The 14496-nt window shown below is 52.1% G+C and overlaps 4 protein-coding genes across 5 annotated transcripts; 2 read left to right on the top strand and 2 right to left on the bottom strand.

The window, feature by feature from the left end:
- Positions 1-2459: 2459 nt before the first annotated feature.
- LOC135286622 (feather keratin 1-like) lies at positions 2460-3387 on the bottom strand. Its single transcript, XM_064399718.1, has 2 exons — positions 3149-3387; positions 2460-2786 (listed from the first exon to the last, which is right to left on the bottom strand). The coding sequence occupies exons 1-2, from the start codon at positions 3341-3343 to the stop codon at positions 2460-2462; spliced, it is 522 nt and encodes a 173-aa protein (XP_064255788.1). The 5' UTR covers positions 3344-3387.
- A 2504-nt stretch (positions 3388-5891) lies between these two features.
- On the top strand, positions 5892-6197 carry LOC135286890 (feather keratin 1-like). Its single transcript, XM_064400112.1, has one exon. It carries the CDS (start codon positions 5892-5894, stop codon positions 6195-6197), a length of 306 nt encoding a protein of 101 aa, XP_064256182.1.
- A 3386-nt stretch (positions 6198-9583) lies between these two features.
- On the bottom strand, positions 9584-9889 carry LOC135286894 (feather keratin Cos1-2-like). The gene has a single exon (XM_064400122.1). The coding sequence runs from the start codon at positions 9887-9889 to the stop codon at positions 9584-9586; it is 306 nt and encodes a 101-aa protein (XP_064256192.1).
- A 1642-nt stretch (positions 9890-11531) lies between these two features.
- Positions 11532-12967, top strand: LOC135286655 (feather keratin Cos1-2-like). 2 transcript variants are annotated; one of them, XM_064399773.1, is made up of 3 exons: positions 11532-11571; positions 12184-12290; positions 12641-12967. In XM_064399773.1, exons 1-3 carry the CDS (start codon positions 11532-11534, stop codon positions 12965-12967), a joined length of 474 nt encoding a protein of 157 aa, XP_064255843.1. The 2 variants fall into 2 exon arrangements, with proteins under 2 accessions (XP_064255843.1, XP_064255844.1); XM_064399774.1 differs by lacking the exon at positions 11532-11571 and having other exon boundaries at positions 12218-12290; positions 12660-12967.
- Positions 12968-14496: the final 1529 nt, after the last annotated feature.

Here is a 14496-nt window from a genome sequence, read left to right as displayed (position 1 = left end):
AGATTCCCTTCAGGTACTGCAAGGCTACAATTACATCACCCCAAAGCTTTTCTCCGCCACGCTGAGCAACCCCAATTCTCCCAGCCTTTCCTCACAGCACAGCTGCTCCATCCCTCTCATAATCTTGCCTTCCTCTGGACTCACTCCAACAGCTCCACATCCTTCCTGTGCTGGCACCCCTGGGTTGGAGGCAGCTCTGCAGGTGGGGTCTCACCTGAGCATGGCAGAATCCCCTCCCTTGTCTTGCTGCCCAAGCTGGTCTGGATGCAGCCCAGGACACAGTAGGCTTTCTGGGCTGCCAGAGCACAGTTTTGGTTCGTGGCAGGCCTATCATCCCACAGGCACCCCAAAGTCCTTCTTGGTAATGAATAGAATAGAATAGAATAGAATAGAATAGAATAGAATAGAATAGAATAGAATAGAATTACCCTGCATAGCCCAGGAAGAACCATGCACCTCTGTCCTCTTTAAGCTGAATATCTGACACAAGTACTCAGCAGTGAACGAGTTACTGATAAGACAAAGGACCAGCTTCCATCACACTCCAGGAGGTCCCATCCTAACCACAGGATTCCCAAAAGGAGGGACACAATGCAGTTGGCTGCCTTCTCACAGATCAGTGTTCCCATGGAATCACAGAATGGGTTTGGTTGTGTTGCCCAGAAAATCAGATTTGTTACCCACTCCCCAACAACTCAATAATCACTCACTCGCTGGAGACATTGATTATTTATATCAGAGCTGCACAAGCCTGGGTGCTTGGTGGAACTCCTCAAATCAAGCATACCCAACAGACTTTTCATGCCATTATTTCTACTCAGAAATTCAGTTAGAAGCTTTCAAAGCACAGCTCTCTATGGGGATTGGTTACTGAGTTCCATACCAGTTACACAACCCCAGCTCAATTCTACTCATGCTCAGGGGAAGGCTCTTCACCTGGACACAGGGTCTTTTTGATTTTTAGTTGTGACTTTCAGTACTGCAATGAACATAATTCAGCTATAGGGTACATGGATCTTGAATATTCTGACAGGTTAGTAATGCATACACAGGCACATTTCAACATCTTGATTTACTACATCCTTAAAAACTTCTTTTCCCACAGATGTCCCCGACTAAGAGATGCTAACTGCAATCTGCTCCACTGGCACACAACATCTTGATTTATTACTGTTGTGGTTTAAGCATGGTATTCTCCAATTTAGTAGTCCTGCTAAAAAAAAAATCCACACCAACACTGGCTTCCCCTCCAGCTGGAAACAACAGTCAGAGATCAAAGGTTGAGATAAAAACAATTTACTGGAAACAGCAATGAAATAAGAAAACAGACAGTAACAGCTACACTATTAATACTAAAAGCTATGAGACTAAGAAATTATTTACAGGAAAGTGAAACTATTCCAGACGGCTTCACCTCCCCCCAGGCTTTTTCCCACTGGGAGGAACAATCTTCTTCCTGGAAGCAAGAGAAAATAAATATGGAAAGGACATGAGCTGGAACGATAACATGTAGGTCTTGCCCACGCCCTCTCCTGCTCACCTGGGCCAACCCATGACAATTACATCTTTAAGGCTTGTTAGTTCCCAGATCTCCTTGACTAGGGGAGGCAGCTGCTGCCAGTTCCACTCCTTAGGTCTCCTTTCTTACTGGATTAGGCTGGAAAGTACAGTAAGATCCTTGTCGTGGACTGACAATGGTATTCTCCAGTTCAATGCTTCAAATAAAACCATGTGCTGCTCTCACCCCTTGCCCTCCCTCTCCACTGTGGAGGGCTGGAGAGGAGAATTGTAGGCACAAAAAGCAAAGATCACAGGCTAGGATAAGTACAATTTACTGGAAGAGGCAATTAGATGTCAGTAGAGAAAAGTAGAAAATGGAGTTACCTATTGCATCATTAAGAATATTTGAAGTGAGCCTGTGTTAACACCCTGTGAAAAACCATCCTCCACAATCCCTTCCCACAACCATCCCTGAGCAACACCTCTCTTTTTGGGCATGTTGAGAAAGGATCTGCAGGGGAATAAATGAGAGGAAACCATGGACTGCAGTGCAAAAGAACTTTAATGACTCAAAACAGGAAAATTAGGTCAATCCAAGGTGAGGTGCCAATGCAGAGAGCACCAGGGGCAAACAACGCTCTGTTGTTTTCCAAGGTGTGTTCTCCAAGCAGGTGTCCACAAAGGGGTGGAGCCAGCAGGTGCTGCCCAGGATGGCTGTGTGGGGCTCACAGCCCCAGGGAGCACAAGGGAACAAGGAGACAGGAGGGAAAGGAGAGAGTGTCAGGGGACAGAGGCAGGGCAGGGCTGTGCTTCCCAAGAGCCCAGGCTGGCCCTGTCCCTGGGCAAGGGCTGCTGGGCTTGCTCAGCCCCTCAGGAAGCAAGGAGCCGATGCTGCGTGCCCAGGGCAGTTCAATCCTGGGAGTCCCTGGCTTCCTTCCCCAGGGCCAGCAGCAGCAGCTTCAGCAGGGGAGGCCCCTGGAGCCACAGAGGCCACTGCCCAGGCCGGAGAGGCCAAAGCCCCCAGAGCTGATGGGCACTCCCTGAGAGCTGAGGATGCTGCCAACAGCAGCAGAGGTGGAGGATCCCACCACGGTGTTCTGTGGGAAGGAGCTGAGGATGGGGCCAGGCAGGGTCACCACCACAGGTGAGGGCTCGATGACCACGGTGGAGTCCTGGCACTGCCTGACACAGGGCTCATTGCAGCTGTTGGCCAGCGGGGTGGGGCCACAGGGCTGGCAGGGCCGGCACGGGCTGTAGCAGGACATGGCTTGGGGCTGCAGATGCACCTGAGAGACAGGGAAGAGAGAAGCAGAGTTGAGAAAGGCTGTGTCAGAGCAGACTGTTGCCACACCATGATGGACAATAGCAAAGAGGAGAAGACAGCAGGAGGCTGCTTAGAGAGGCCCGACAGCCTCACCCTTGGCTCAGGCCCCCAAGAATCTCCTGAAAAGTGACCAAGCCCAGGGACTTCCACACCTAGGCCAGAACTCAGGACACATATCAGACAAAACCCAGCCTCTCCCCATGCACATCTTCTGCCCCTTCCACCTCCCATAATAAGCAGTTCTCAACAACCTACATAGGATTAGAGCAGAGAATGTGATCAGAAAGCATATAGGAGGAAGCAAAGAAAGAGCTTCAGACTCACCTTGATGCCAAGGAGATGGAGGTGAGAGGAGTGAATGAGAGAGCAAGGAGAAGCTCCCCTTTTATACTGCTCCTGCACTGCCCCAGGCCCACAGGCACTGCACAAGGACAGTAATTTTCCAACACATTCACCTCCAAAGCAAAATATCCACCCTAACGCCACACGCTGCGGTTTGATTTCCATCAAGGCTGCCATTTCATTTCCTCATTTCTGGCGTGCTTGCTCTGTGCTGCAGCTCCTTTCACGTGTGCCACGCGAGGCCGGAGCACAGCCGGGATCGGAGCGTGTCCGTGCAGGCACAGGATGTGCCCCCATGCCCGAGGGTCCCCTGCAGGCAGGGGATGTTGCCTCGGGCAGTGCCTTGCCACTCTTGGCAGCTCTGCAGGGACAGCCCCACCTCTGCCCTGCCCAAGAGCAGCAGAGCACCCAAAGGATCCTCTCCTCGCAGCACGTCCTGCCTGCTGCTCTCTCCTCCCTCTCACCCCTTTCCAGCGACCACGGGACACTGCTTCTCCAGGGAAATGCTTTCCCCTCTCTTCCTCTTGTTGCAGATTGTTTGCCAGGCTGAGTGTTCCAGGGCTGGGGCTGGAAAGACAAAGCCCACCTGGAGCTGAATCAGGGAAGCTTGTCGTGGCAACGAAGATCATCCACAGAGGGCAACAGCAAAAGGGAGGCTTGAGCCAAGGCTGACTGGGGCAGATACACTGGGGACAGGGGTTACAGGAAAGGAGAAGGTTCTTCAAGGCTTCATTTTAGTGTCACAGGATCAACCTCCTGATATTCCTCAGAAACAGGGGTAGGGAAAACCTCCCCATGGCAGAGGAGGAGGATCAGCTGTGGGAACATTTAAACAGACTGGCCCAATGTAAGTGGGTGACCTGGGGATGGACACATGAGTGTTGGTGTCAAAGAAAACACATCTGAGCCCCCTTTGGGAGGTGCCAGCAGTCATGGAATGCAGCTGAGGGAAAAGAGATGTTCAGGGAGGATTCAAGCACCAATGTACAGGCCCTGGACTTCAAACATGCCTACTCTTCCATTCACTCCGCTATTTGGCAAGTCAGACGTGCCTTCACAGGCACCTGTAAAGAGCAAAAGAGATCAGAAAAACTGGCAGCATCTCAGGGGCACCTTGTGGCTCAAAAAATCAAGAAAAGTCAAGGCCAAACTCAGGAAAACAGGAGGAGATGCAGATGGAGGAACAGAATGGACACAAGGTCTCATTTCCTGGTCAAAGATACCTGGCTCTGGAGGGGAGCTCTCCTGGAGGCTCCGAAGCTGAAAGAAGGGGTTTCAGAAAACACTGCCCCACTGCTTTGGACACATCCTGCTGTCCAAATCTCCATGGCTTCTGCAGGGCATTGGGACTAAGGCCCACCACTTTCCCATGCCCCAAATGCCTCCTCAGCCTAGAGTACAACCCAGCACCATTGGAGAGGGAAGGAAACCTCCTCCATTTCCCCACATGTGAGAGCTTTGGGGAAACTGCAGTGCCACACGCTTGGGGGTGCTCAGGGAGGGGATGTGCTCTTAAGGGCCCTGGGTGCAAAACCAGATTTCAAAATACACCAAGGACTGATGCACCTCCCTGCCCTGCAGACATGGAGGCAGCTGGGACGCATCCCAGAGGGCAAGGGAATGCCTTCAGTAGGCAAATCTCCAGGGAGAGACTCTCCCCACCAGTGGCAAGTCACGCTCTCATTTTGGGTTGGCCGTGTGTCAGCATTTTGGTGTGAGGCCAAGCCAGGGCTGTCCAAGGCAGGGCTGAGTCCCCTCCAGCTAGGGCAACTTCATACTGGCCCAGGCAAAAGGGATGCTTGGCACCTCCCTCACATGTCACACGTGTTCTCAGTACTGACAGCATGTATTGGAAAAGTGGCCTGTGCTTGTGTGTCGTCCAGGTCAGGCTCCACATTCTGCAGCAAAAGGGCATTGTGGGTGAGGGGAGAGGGAGGAACAAGGAACGCTCCAGATGCCCAACACCTCCCTCACATATTGAGGAGCAACCCAATGGCACAGGGCTCTGTTCCAGACTTGATTCCTGCCACTGATCAGAAAATCACAGAATGATTAATGAATCACAGAATCAGAAGGATTGGTGAAGACCTCCAAGATCATTGAGTCCAACCATTACTCATGTATTCCTGCAAGAAAAATCATTTGGCTTCTCATCCCTTAACATGAAAGGGATCTTCATGACCTAGTGGGACTGTCAGAAACGTGGAAATTAAATTACAGCATTGATGTAAACCAAAACACACCCTGTGGCATTAGGGAGGATATTTTGCTTTGGAGATGAGTCTGTAGAAAAATTGTTGCCCTGTGCAGTTACTGTGAGCCTGGGGCAGTGCAGCAGCAGTATAAAAGCGGGTCATTCTCCTCACTCTCTCATCCACTCTTCCTCTCTCCAGCTCCCTGGAAATAAGGTGAGTTTGGAGCATTTCTCCTCGTCCTTGTCCTCCACGGAATACATTTCTAAGCATGTTACTTGTCATCAGCTGGGCACAGAGGCTCATTGCCATGGTGAAGGAAGGAGGCAGAAGGTGTGGCATAGACAGACTATGGGGCTTGGTTATCTCCTGAGATAATGGCAAGGAGCAGATCTCTGTGGACTTTGTCATGATTTGGGGATAAGAGAGAAATAGGGTAATCCTCATGGTGGGGTGACAGGCTGATCCTCACCGACTCCTTGTCATTTCCTTACCTCTGCTCTCTGTCTCAGGTTCATCTGCAGCCCCAAGCCATGTCCTGCTACAGCGCATGCCGGCCCTGCCAGCCCTGTGGCCCCACCCCGCTGGCCAACAGCTGCAATGAGCCCTGTGTCAGGCAGTGCCAGGACTCCACCGTGGCCATCCAGCCCTCACCTGTGGTGGTGACCCTGCCCGGGCCCATCCTCAGCTCCTTCCCACAGAACACCGCCGTGGGATCCTCCACCTCTGCTGCTGTTGGCAGCATCCTCAGCTCTCAGGGAGTGCCCATCAGCTCTGGGGGCTTTGGCCTCTCTGGCCTGGGCAGTGGCCTCTGTGGCATCAGGGGCCTCCCCTGCTGAAGCTGCTGCTGCTGGCCCTGGGGAAGGAAGCCAGGGACTCCCAGGATGGAACCGCCCTGGGCACGCAGCATCGGCTCCTTGCTTCCTGAGGGGCTGAGCAAGCCCAGCAGCCCTTGCCCAGGGACAGGGCCAGCCTGGGCTCTTGGGAAGCACAGCCCTGCCCTGCCTCTGTCCCCTGACACTCTCTCCTTTCCCTCCTGTCTCCTTGTTCCCTTGTGCTCCCTGGGGCTGTGAGCCCCACACAGCCATCCTGGGCAGCACCTGCTGGCCCTGCTCCCTCTCTGCATCAGGCAGCTGGACATCTGCTGGCATCTCTGCCACAGCCATGTGATGGAGATTCTGAGCTGGCCCTGCTGCTCTCTGCACTGTGGCCGCCACTCAGAGTGAACTTGTTCTCAGCTTTTGACTCATTAAATTTCTGTTGCATCCCAGCCCACAGCTCTGTGTCATCCTTTCCCTCCTGTCCGTCTCCCAGGATTACCCGGGAGGGAGGTGTCTCTCAGGGATGGTTCTGTGGGACAGAATTAGGAGAAGGTTTTTGAGTGCCTTTTCAGACATGAGAGTTAAATCTGCTTTATTGCGGTATTGCTGCTTTCTGTCCTTCTCCACGTGGCTGTTTAATGACCTACTGCAGAGGGTGAGTGGTAGCCCAGGTTCTTATTAATACATCCCTTGACATTGATTAGAAAGAACCAACACTGAATAATTGGTGTTTGTAAATACACACAGAGGAATTATTCTAGAACACTATGATTGGACAGGAAAACACATCTACAGCAAAATTGGCTCTTATTCTCTAAAGCACTACAACATGAAAGCATTGCAAGATGAAAATGCATCCACATCACCTAGGGAAATGCACAGGGCAAAAGGAAGGAAGAGAGATAAGGGACAAAATTGTGAAGATCTCGCCAGCCACAGGATCTGTGATGAGACTTGGTTGCTGCACAGTCTTGGACAAAGTGGTCACAGACTGGACCAATCCGGTGGTGGGGGAAGTCTCAAAGAAGTGGTGGGTGGAAATCCCTGGGAAAATCTACAGAACATCAAATCTCCTTGGTTTATATTCACTCTATTTCAGGGGGGGATGTCTAGGTTCCTCCCTTGAGGAGGGCAGCTTCTCACTGGATCATATAACTCTGTGGAGCATGGGACCCTTCAGGAGCCCTTGACACCTTCTAAGACAACACAGCTGCCCATCACAGCCAGCAGAGCTGCTTTGGTTTTTGTCCAATCTGGCCCACGAGCAGAGATGAGCACTGTCAGCCCACTCGTGAATGTCCTGCTAATTCCCCCAGAGAAGAGAGGGAGCCCCAAAACCCTGCAAGGTCTGTGCAAGGGAGGGCAGCTTAGAGTGACCAGAGGCACCAGCACCCACCTCCTATCTCTTCCTAAGCCCATCATGCATCCTCTGTCTGACTAGATCAGAGGCTGGCCATTACACAGCCACAGCTCACCTCCCCCAGTTCACCAAAGCACCCTGATCTCCACAAATGGGGGAATGTTTTGAGCCATTATCACTTAAGACTTCAGTGTCCCACAGTCTGCAGATGTGGGACATGTGTCTGCAATCTTCTGCACTGGCCCTGTCTACTCCAAGGATGATTTTCTGTCGCAGACTAAACCATTTTTGTCTCCATGCTCAGCAATCCCTGTGCCTCAGTCAAATGCTCTGATCTCCTCACCATCCCGGCCACCCTGCACTGAGCTCAGTCCCCTTGCTCCTGGTGGTTCTTGCATTACAGCCTGTGCCCAGTAGGAGGGTGTTGGATTATGCCTTTTTCTATCCAAGAGATTGGGCCACTGAGAAGCACTTTAAAAAATTTATTCTGTTTTCAATCTCATGAGGAGGGAGTGACAATGCAGATGTTCTAATTCACACCATCATAATTAGAAGGCAACTATTTCCTAATTTCAATACATTATAAGTGTTTCTTGGCCTCTCAGCTTTTGTCACACCAAGCTGTAAATGCTTTAAAGCCAATCATCGGAAATAACCCTGGAGGGTCTTGATACAAGTCACATTTCATAGTTCTCTTCCTCAGAAATATTTCTTGTTATTTGCAAACTTTGAAACCTTTAAAACTTATTTCTAGTTCCATTTCTATCTCAACAATGTCTGTCAACAGATGCTTTCTATGTGAGCCTTAAGTCAGGCTTTGAGAATTCCGTAAATTCATTCTCGCCACAGGGGATGGCAGCAGGCAAGGGCTGAGCAGAGCAGCATTCACATCTCCTGGTTCCACTCCTGCCCACCCAGCCCAGGGTGCTGCTGACAGCCCTGGGTGTCTGTGAGCACCAGGGACATGGACAATGGCATTGGGTGCACCCTCATGGCACTTGGTCACGTGCTTTATTGGCCATAGGGTTATCTTGGAGGTCTTTTCCAACCTTAATGATTTGTGATCCTCAGCAGTGACCTGAAGCTGAGGGGAGCGAGAGGGGAGCTAGATGGGAGGGTTTAAATTCACAGGGATCTTGACAGACTTGAGGAACGGTCCCATGTGGAACTCAGGAACTACAACAAAGCCAAGTGCAAGGCCCTGACTCTGCTTTGGGACAAGCTCAGAATCAATAGGGACTCTGGGGTGGATGGAAGGAGAGCTGGAGAATGGCCACATGGATGCATCACCCCTGCTCTGAAGGGCAGCTGGAGCAGTGGAGATTTTTCAGTCAGGACAAGAACAGGATCTGGGGGACCTTATTGCAGCCTTTCAGTACATCAAGGGGTGGTGTAAGGAGGTTAGGGAAAGGCATTATATCAAATGACTAGAGAAGGGACAGAAGTTTTAAACTGGAATAGGGTAGCTGGAGCTGAGGTGCTGTCCATGGCAGAAGGGTTAGACTAAATGACCTTTAACAATCTATTCCAACAAAACTCATTTCGTGATCCCATTACAACAGGGGTCTGTGAGAAAGTAGCAAAATGTCCTTCCAGAAACCTTTCAGATCCATGGGATCTGCTGGAGTCTGATGGGAATCCAGTACCTCTGACTGGACAGTAATACATTCCCTGCTGAGTACTTGTGTCACAGTGTGGAACTGAGAAAGGAAAAGGAAAAGAAGTGCAAACACAGTGGATGTTTCTCCCTGGACAATGTAGAGAAATTCTGCCCTGACCCAAAGAGGCAGAGAAACTCAGAACCCAGTGGGTCACTCAGTGCACAATGAGCACTCCCAATGCCAGCCTGTGCTGACAGCCAGTGCAAAAGCAGCCCCAACAACACCCTCCCAGAAACAGCCCCGGGGCAACAGCTCTGCCTTGGGAGAGAGTCTGCAGGGCAAAGGATGACACAGAGGCACAGGCTGGGATGCAGCAGGATTTAATGAGTCCAAAGAGGGAGGAGAGGGGGATCCAGGTGGAGGCCGCAGTGCAGGGAGCAGCTTCAGCAGGGGAGGCCCCTGATGCCACAGAGACCACTGCCCAGGCCAGAGAGGCCAAAGCCCCCAGAGCTGATGGGCACTCCCTGAGAGCTGAGGATGCTGCCAACAGCAGCAGAGGTGGAGGATCCCACCACGGTGTTCTGTGGGAAGGAGCTGAGGATGGGCCCGGGCAGGGTCACCACCACGGCCGAGGGCTGGATGGCCACAGTGGAGTCCTGGCACTGCCTGACACAGGGCTCATTGCAGCTGTTGGCCAGCGGGGTGGGGCCACAGGGCTGGCAGGGCCGGCACGGGCTGTAGCAGGACATGGCTTGGGGCTGCAGATGCACCTGAGACAGAGAGCAGAGGCAAGGAAATCACAAGGACTCTGTAAGGATCCAAACTGTTACCTCACCATGACGATGCCAAGGCTTGAGCTGGGATTGAGAGCTGAAGGCTGTGTCTGGAGGCACATGGACTCTTCCCCTCACACAAACTCCACCAAGAGCTCAAGCCCAGGGACATCCCAAACCAGACCACAACTGGGGCAATTCTTCTGCCAAGACCCAGCTTATCACACACCTCCCACTCCTTTCCTCCTCTCACAAGGAACATCTGCCAGAGCTCACATGGGACAAAGTCACAGGTATGGGCAGAGAAATCCCAGAGAAGAAGGAGGCAATGGAGAATGGGCTTCAAACTCACCTTGTTGCAAGGAGATGGAGGTGAGTGGAGTGAATGTGAGAGTGGGGAGAAGAGCCTCCTTTTATACAGCTCTTGCATTGCCCCAGGCCCACAGTCCTGCACAAGGGTGGTAATTTTTCAACAGACTCATCTTCAAAGGAAAATATCCCACATAGTGGCAGCGATCCACATTTTGTTTCCATCTACGTTGCCATATTTCATTTCCTCATTTCCAACATTCCTGCCCTGCATTGCGGGATCCTTTCATGTTCTGTGATGAGAAGCAAAGGACATCCCAGGCAGAGCCATGTCAGCAAGGGCACATGACCCAAGTGCTGGATGAAGGCAGGGAATGTTGGTTTAGGGCAATGAAAAGCAACTCTTTGCAATAGCCCTTGCAGGAAGAGTCCCTGCCTTGCACTGCACATGTCAGAGGGCCTCCAAATAATCTGCTTTTTATGGACATTTCACTTTCTTCGCTCTTATCCATTCCTCTCTGTTCTCAGCAAGGGTCATGAGCTGCAGCATGTCCAGGCAGCCAGGCTGTGCCAATGTTTCAGCTCTCTTCCTCATGATGCCCTTTGCTCTGGAGGGGATGTTTGCATTAGGAAAGCCAAAGCCCACCTGGAATTGAATCAGGCAGAGCACATGGAGGGGCAATAAGAAGGTTTTCTCCAGACAGGCCATCAGTAAAGGGAGCCTTAGACACAGGCAGCCCCAGGATTCAAGAGGCAGCTTCCCTGAGGGCAGGAGGTACAGGAATGGTGAACATCCTCAAAGGTTCATGTTCTTGGTCTTTGCACATCAGGAACTGCTGTCAGGAACTGAAGTTCCTGGTACTCCTTGGAACAACTGGAATAGAAAAGATTTCCCCAAGCAGAACAGAACACAATGGAGGAACATGGAAACACAGTGCTCTGAAGTGAGTGTGTGTGAATTGATTATATGTGTTCACTGGTGTCAGTACAAAGCCTTCCTCAAGCCCCTTTGAAAGGCACAGCGACCATGGAATGCACCTGAAAATTGGAAGAAAGCCAGTGAGTGCCTTGTCTTCAAGAGAGGCAGGAAAGAGGAGCCAGGGAATAACATCCCAGTCAGACTTGTCTCGAGATCTGGAAAGGTGATAGAGAAAATCACTACAAAATCCAAAATGCAGTGGCCAGGGAGGAGCTGTGCTCAGAAAGGCCCTGGATGCAAAAGCAGATTTCAAAGTACACCAAGGAGGGATGCACTTCCCTGCCCTGCAGACATGGAGGCAGCTGGGACGCGGCCCAGCAGGGCAAGGGAATGCCTTCAGTAGGCAAATCTCCAGGGAGAGACTTTCCTGACCCATGGCCAGTCACGCTGTCATTGTGGTGTGAGGTCAAGGCAGGAGTGCGTGCTGTCTGCAGGCTTTGTGCCAGGCAGGGCTGAATTCCCTTCCAGCAAGGGCAGCTCTATCCACAACCCTGGAGAAGCATCTTCAAGCACTGGGCTGAGCCCAGACCCGCAGCTCCAGGCAGCCCAAAGGCCATTGCCCTCAGCCTGCCTTGCTTGGCAGCACTGCCACAGCTCAGCGTGTTCGCAGCATCCACAATGTGTGGCAGGACTTTGTGTGCCCTCCAGGGCAGGGTGCCAAGGGTGCAGCCAAAGAGCACCATGGGGTGAAGAGAGGGGGAAGAGAAGGCCCTTTCCCAAGAGTGAACACACCACTCAGGCAGTAAGGAAGTACAGAACTCCACATGGGTCAACTCGAGCCTTGATTCCTGCCCATGCTATGTTGTTCCTGCACAAGAAATCCTTGTACATCTCACCCCACAACATGGCAGAAGCCTCCATGACTTAGTGGAATTTCAGAAATGGGGAAATGAAAGGGCAAAATAGATGAAAAGCAAACCACAATCTGTGCCATTGGGTAGAATGTTTTGCTTTGAGATGACTCTCTAGGAAAATTACTGTCCTTATGCAGTGACTGTGGGCCTGGGGCGGTGCAGGAGCAGTATAAAAGCAGGACCTTCTCCTCACACTCTCATCCACTCCTCTCACCTCCATCTCCTTGAGAACAAGGTGAGTCTGAAGCTTTTTCTCATCCTTCTCCTCCTGCCATGGGATTTCTCAGCCTACACATGCTTTTTTGTCCTTTCTGGATTCTTGCCATGGGTGAAGGAAGGAGGCAGAAGGTGTAAGATGGGGAAAGGCTGGGGCTTGTCTGAGGTGTTTGCAGAGCTATGGACCAGACTGGGATCTGCCTTGGGGAGCTCTTGGCAGGGCTCTTCTGAGGAAAGCAGAATGGGGATGGGTCTCTCTATGCAGCCCTGGGCTTGTCTCCAGTGCATGCCTTTGGCCCCTCATGGTGGGCTGACAGGCTGATCCTCACCCAGTCCTTGTGCTCTGCTTTCCCGTTCCCTGTCTCTCAGGTGCATCTGCAGCCCCAAGCCATGTCCTGCTACAGCCCGTGCCGGCCCTGCCAGCCCTGTGGCCCCACCCCGCTGGCCAACAGCTGCAATGAGCCCTGTGTCAGGCAGTGCCAGGACTCCACCGTGGCCATCCAGCCCTCGGCCGTGGTGGTGACCCTGCCCGGGCCCATCCTCAGCTCCTTCCCACAGAACACCGTGGTGGGATCCTCCACCTCTGCTGCTGTTGGCAGCATCCTCAGCTCTCAGGGAGTGCCCATCAGCTCTGGGGGCTTTGGCCTCTCTGGCCTGGGCAGTGGCCTCTGTGGCATCAGGGGCGTCCCCTGCTGAAGCTGCTGCTGCTGGCCCTGGGGAAGGAAGCCAGGGACTCCCAGGATGGAACCGCCCTGGGCACGCAGCATCGGCTCCTTGCTTCCTGAGGGGCTGAGCAAGCCCAGCAGCCCTTGCCCACGGACAGGACCAGCCTGGGCTCCTGGGAAGCACAGCCCTGCCCTGCCTCTGTCCCCTGACACTCTCTCCTTTCCCTCCTGTCTCCTGTTCCCTTGTGCTCCCTGGGGCTGTGAGCCCCACACAGCCATCCTGGGCAGCACCTGCTGGCCCTGCTCCCTCTCTGCATCAGGCAGCTGGACACCTGCTGGCATCTCTGCCACAGCCATGTGATGGAGATTCTGAGCTGGCCCTGCTGCTCTCTGCTGTGAGGCCATCACTCAGAGTGACTTTGTTGTCATCTTTTGACGCATTAAATTTCTGTTGCATCCCAGCCCATGCCTCTGTGTCATCCTTTCCCTCCTGTCGGTCTCCCAGGATTACCCGGGAGGGAGGTGTTGCTCAGGGATGGTTCTGTGGGACAGATTTAGGAGAAGGTGTTTGAGTGCCTTTTAACACATGAGAGTTAAATCTGCTTTATTGCGGTATTGCTGCTTTCTGTCCTTCTCCACGTGGCTGTTTTAGGACCCACTGCCAAAGGTGTTGGGTAACCCAGGTTCTTATTAATACATCCCTTGAGATTGCTTAGAGAGAACCAGCACTGAATAATTGGTTTTTGTAAATACACACAGATGAATTATTGTAGAACAATGGGATTGGACAGGAAAACACATCTATAGCCATTTGGGATCTCATTCTATAAAGCACTGCAATATGAAAGCATTGCAAGATGAAAATGCAACCACATCAACCAGGGACATGCACAAGGCAAAAGGAAGGAAGAGACAAGGGATAACATTGTAAAGATCTCTCCAGCCATAGGCACTGTGATGAGACTTGGTTGCTGCACAATGTTGGTCAAAGTGGTCACAGACTGGACCTGTCATGTGGTGGGGGAAGTCTGAAAGAAGTGGTGGGTGTAAATCCCTGGGAAAATCTACAGAACATCAAATCTCCTTGGTTTATATTCATGCAATTTAAGATGGGGAAGTTTCCTCCCTTGAAGAGGGCAGCTTCTCACTGGATCATGTAACTCTGTGGAACATGGGACCCTTCAGGAGCCCTTGGCATCCTCTAAGGTAACACAGCTGCCCACCACAGCCAGCAGAGCTGCTTTGGTTTTGGCCCAAGGTGGCCCACGAGCAGAGATGAACACTGTCAGCCCACTCATGAATGTCCTGCTACTTCCCCCTGGGCAGAGTGGGAGCCCCGAAACCCTGCAAGGTTGTGCCAGGGAGGGCAGCTTAGAGTGATCAGAGGCACCAGCACCCACCTCCTATCTCTTCCTAAGCCCATCATTCACACTCTGTCTGACTAGATCAGAGGCTGGCCATTACACAGTCACAGCTCACCTCCCCCAGTTCACCAAAGCACCCTGATCTCCACAAATGGGGGAATGTTTTGAGCCATTATCCCTTAAGACGTCAGTGTCC

The sequence above is a fragment of the Passer domesticus genome, chromosome 27 (assembly GCF_036417665.1).
Source record: "Passer domesticus isolate bPasDom1 chromosome 27, bPasDom1.hap1, whole genome shotgun sequence".
Taxonomy (NCBI): domain Eukaryota; kingdom Metazoa; phylum Chordata; class Aves; order Passeriformes; family Passeridae; genus Passer; species Passer domesticus.
Note: the sequence above shows the minus strand (reverse complement) of the source record. Positions and strands in the feature narration are given on the sequence as shown.

Coding starts and splice junctions, on each gene's coding strand:
- LOC135286622 (XM_064399718.1), bottom strand. CDS start 3,343: ATGGCAGCCTTGATGGAAATCAAACCGCAGCGTGTGGCGTTAGGGTGG. Junction 2,787..3,148: donor TCCATCTCCTTGGCATCAAG/GTGAGTCTGAAG, acceptor CCTGTCTCTCAG/GTGCATCTGCAGCCCCAAGC.
- LOC135286890 (XM_064400112.1), top strand. CDS start 5,892: ATGTCCTGCTACAGCGCATGCCGGCCCTGCCAGCCCTGTGGCCCCACC.
- LOC135286894 (XM_064400122.1), bottom strand. CDS start 9,889: ATGTCCTGCTACAGCCCGTGCCGGCCCTGCCAGCCCTGTGGCCCCACC.
- LOC135286655 (XM_064399773.1), top strand. CDS start 11,532: ATGCCTTCAGTAGGCAAATCTCCAGGGAGAGACTTTCCTG. Junction 11,572..12,183: donor TCCAGGGAGAGACTTTCCTG/ACCCATGGCCAG, acceptor AAAATTACTGTC/CTTATGCAGTGACTGTGGGC. Junction 12,291..12,640: donor TCCATCTCCTTGAGAACAAG/GTGAGTCTGAAG, acceptor CCTGTCTCTCAG/GTGCATCTGCAGCCCCAAGC.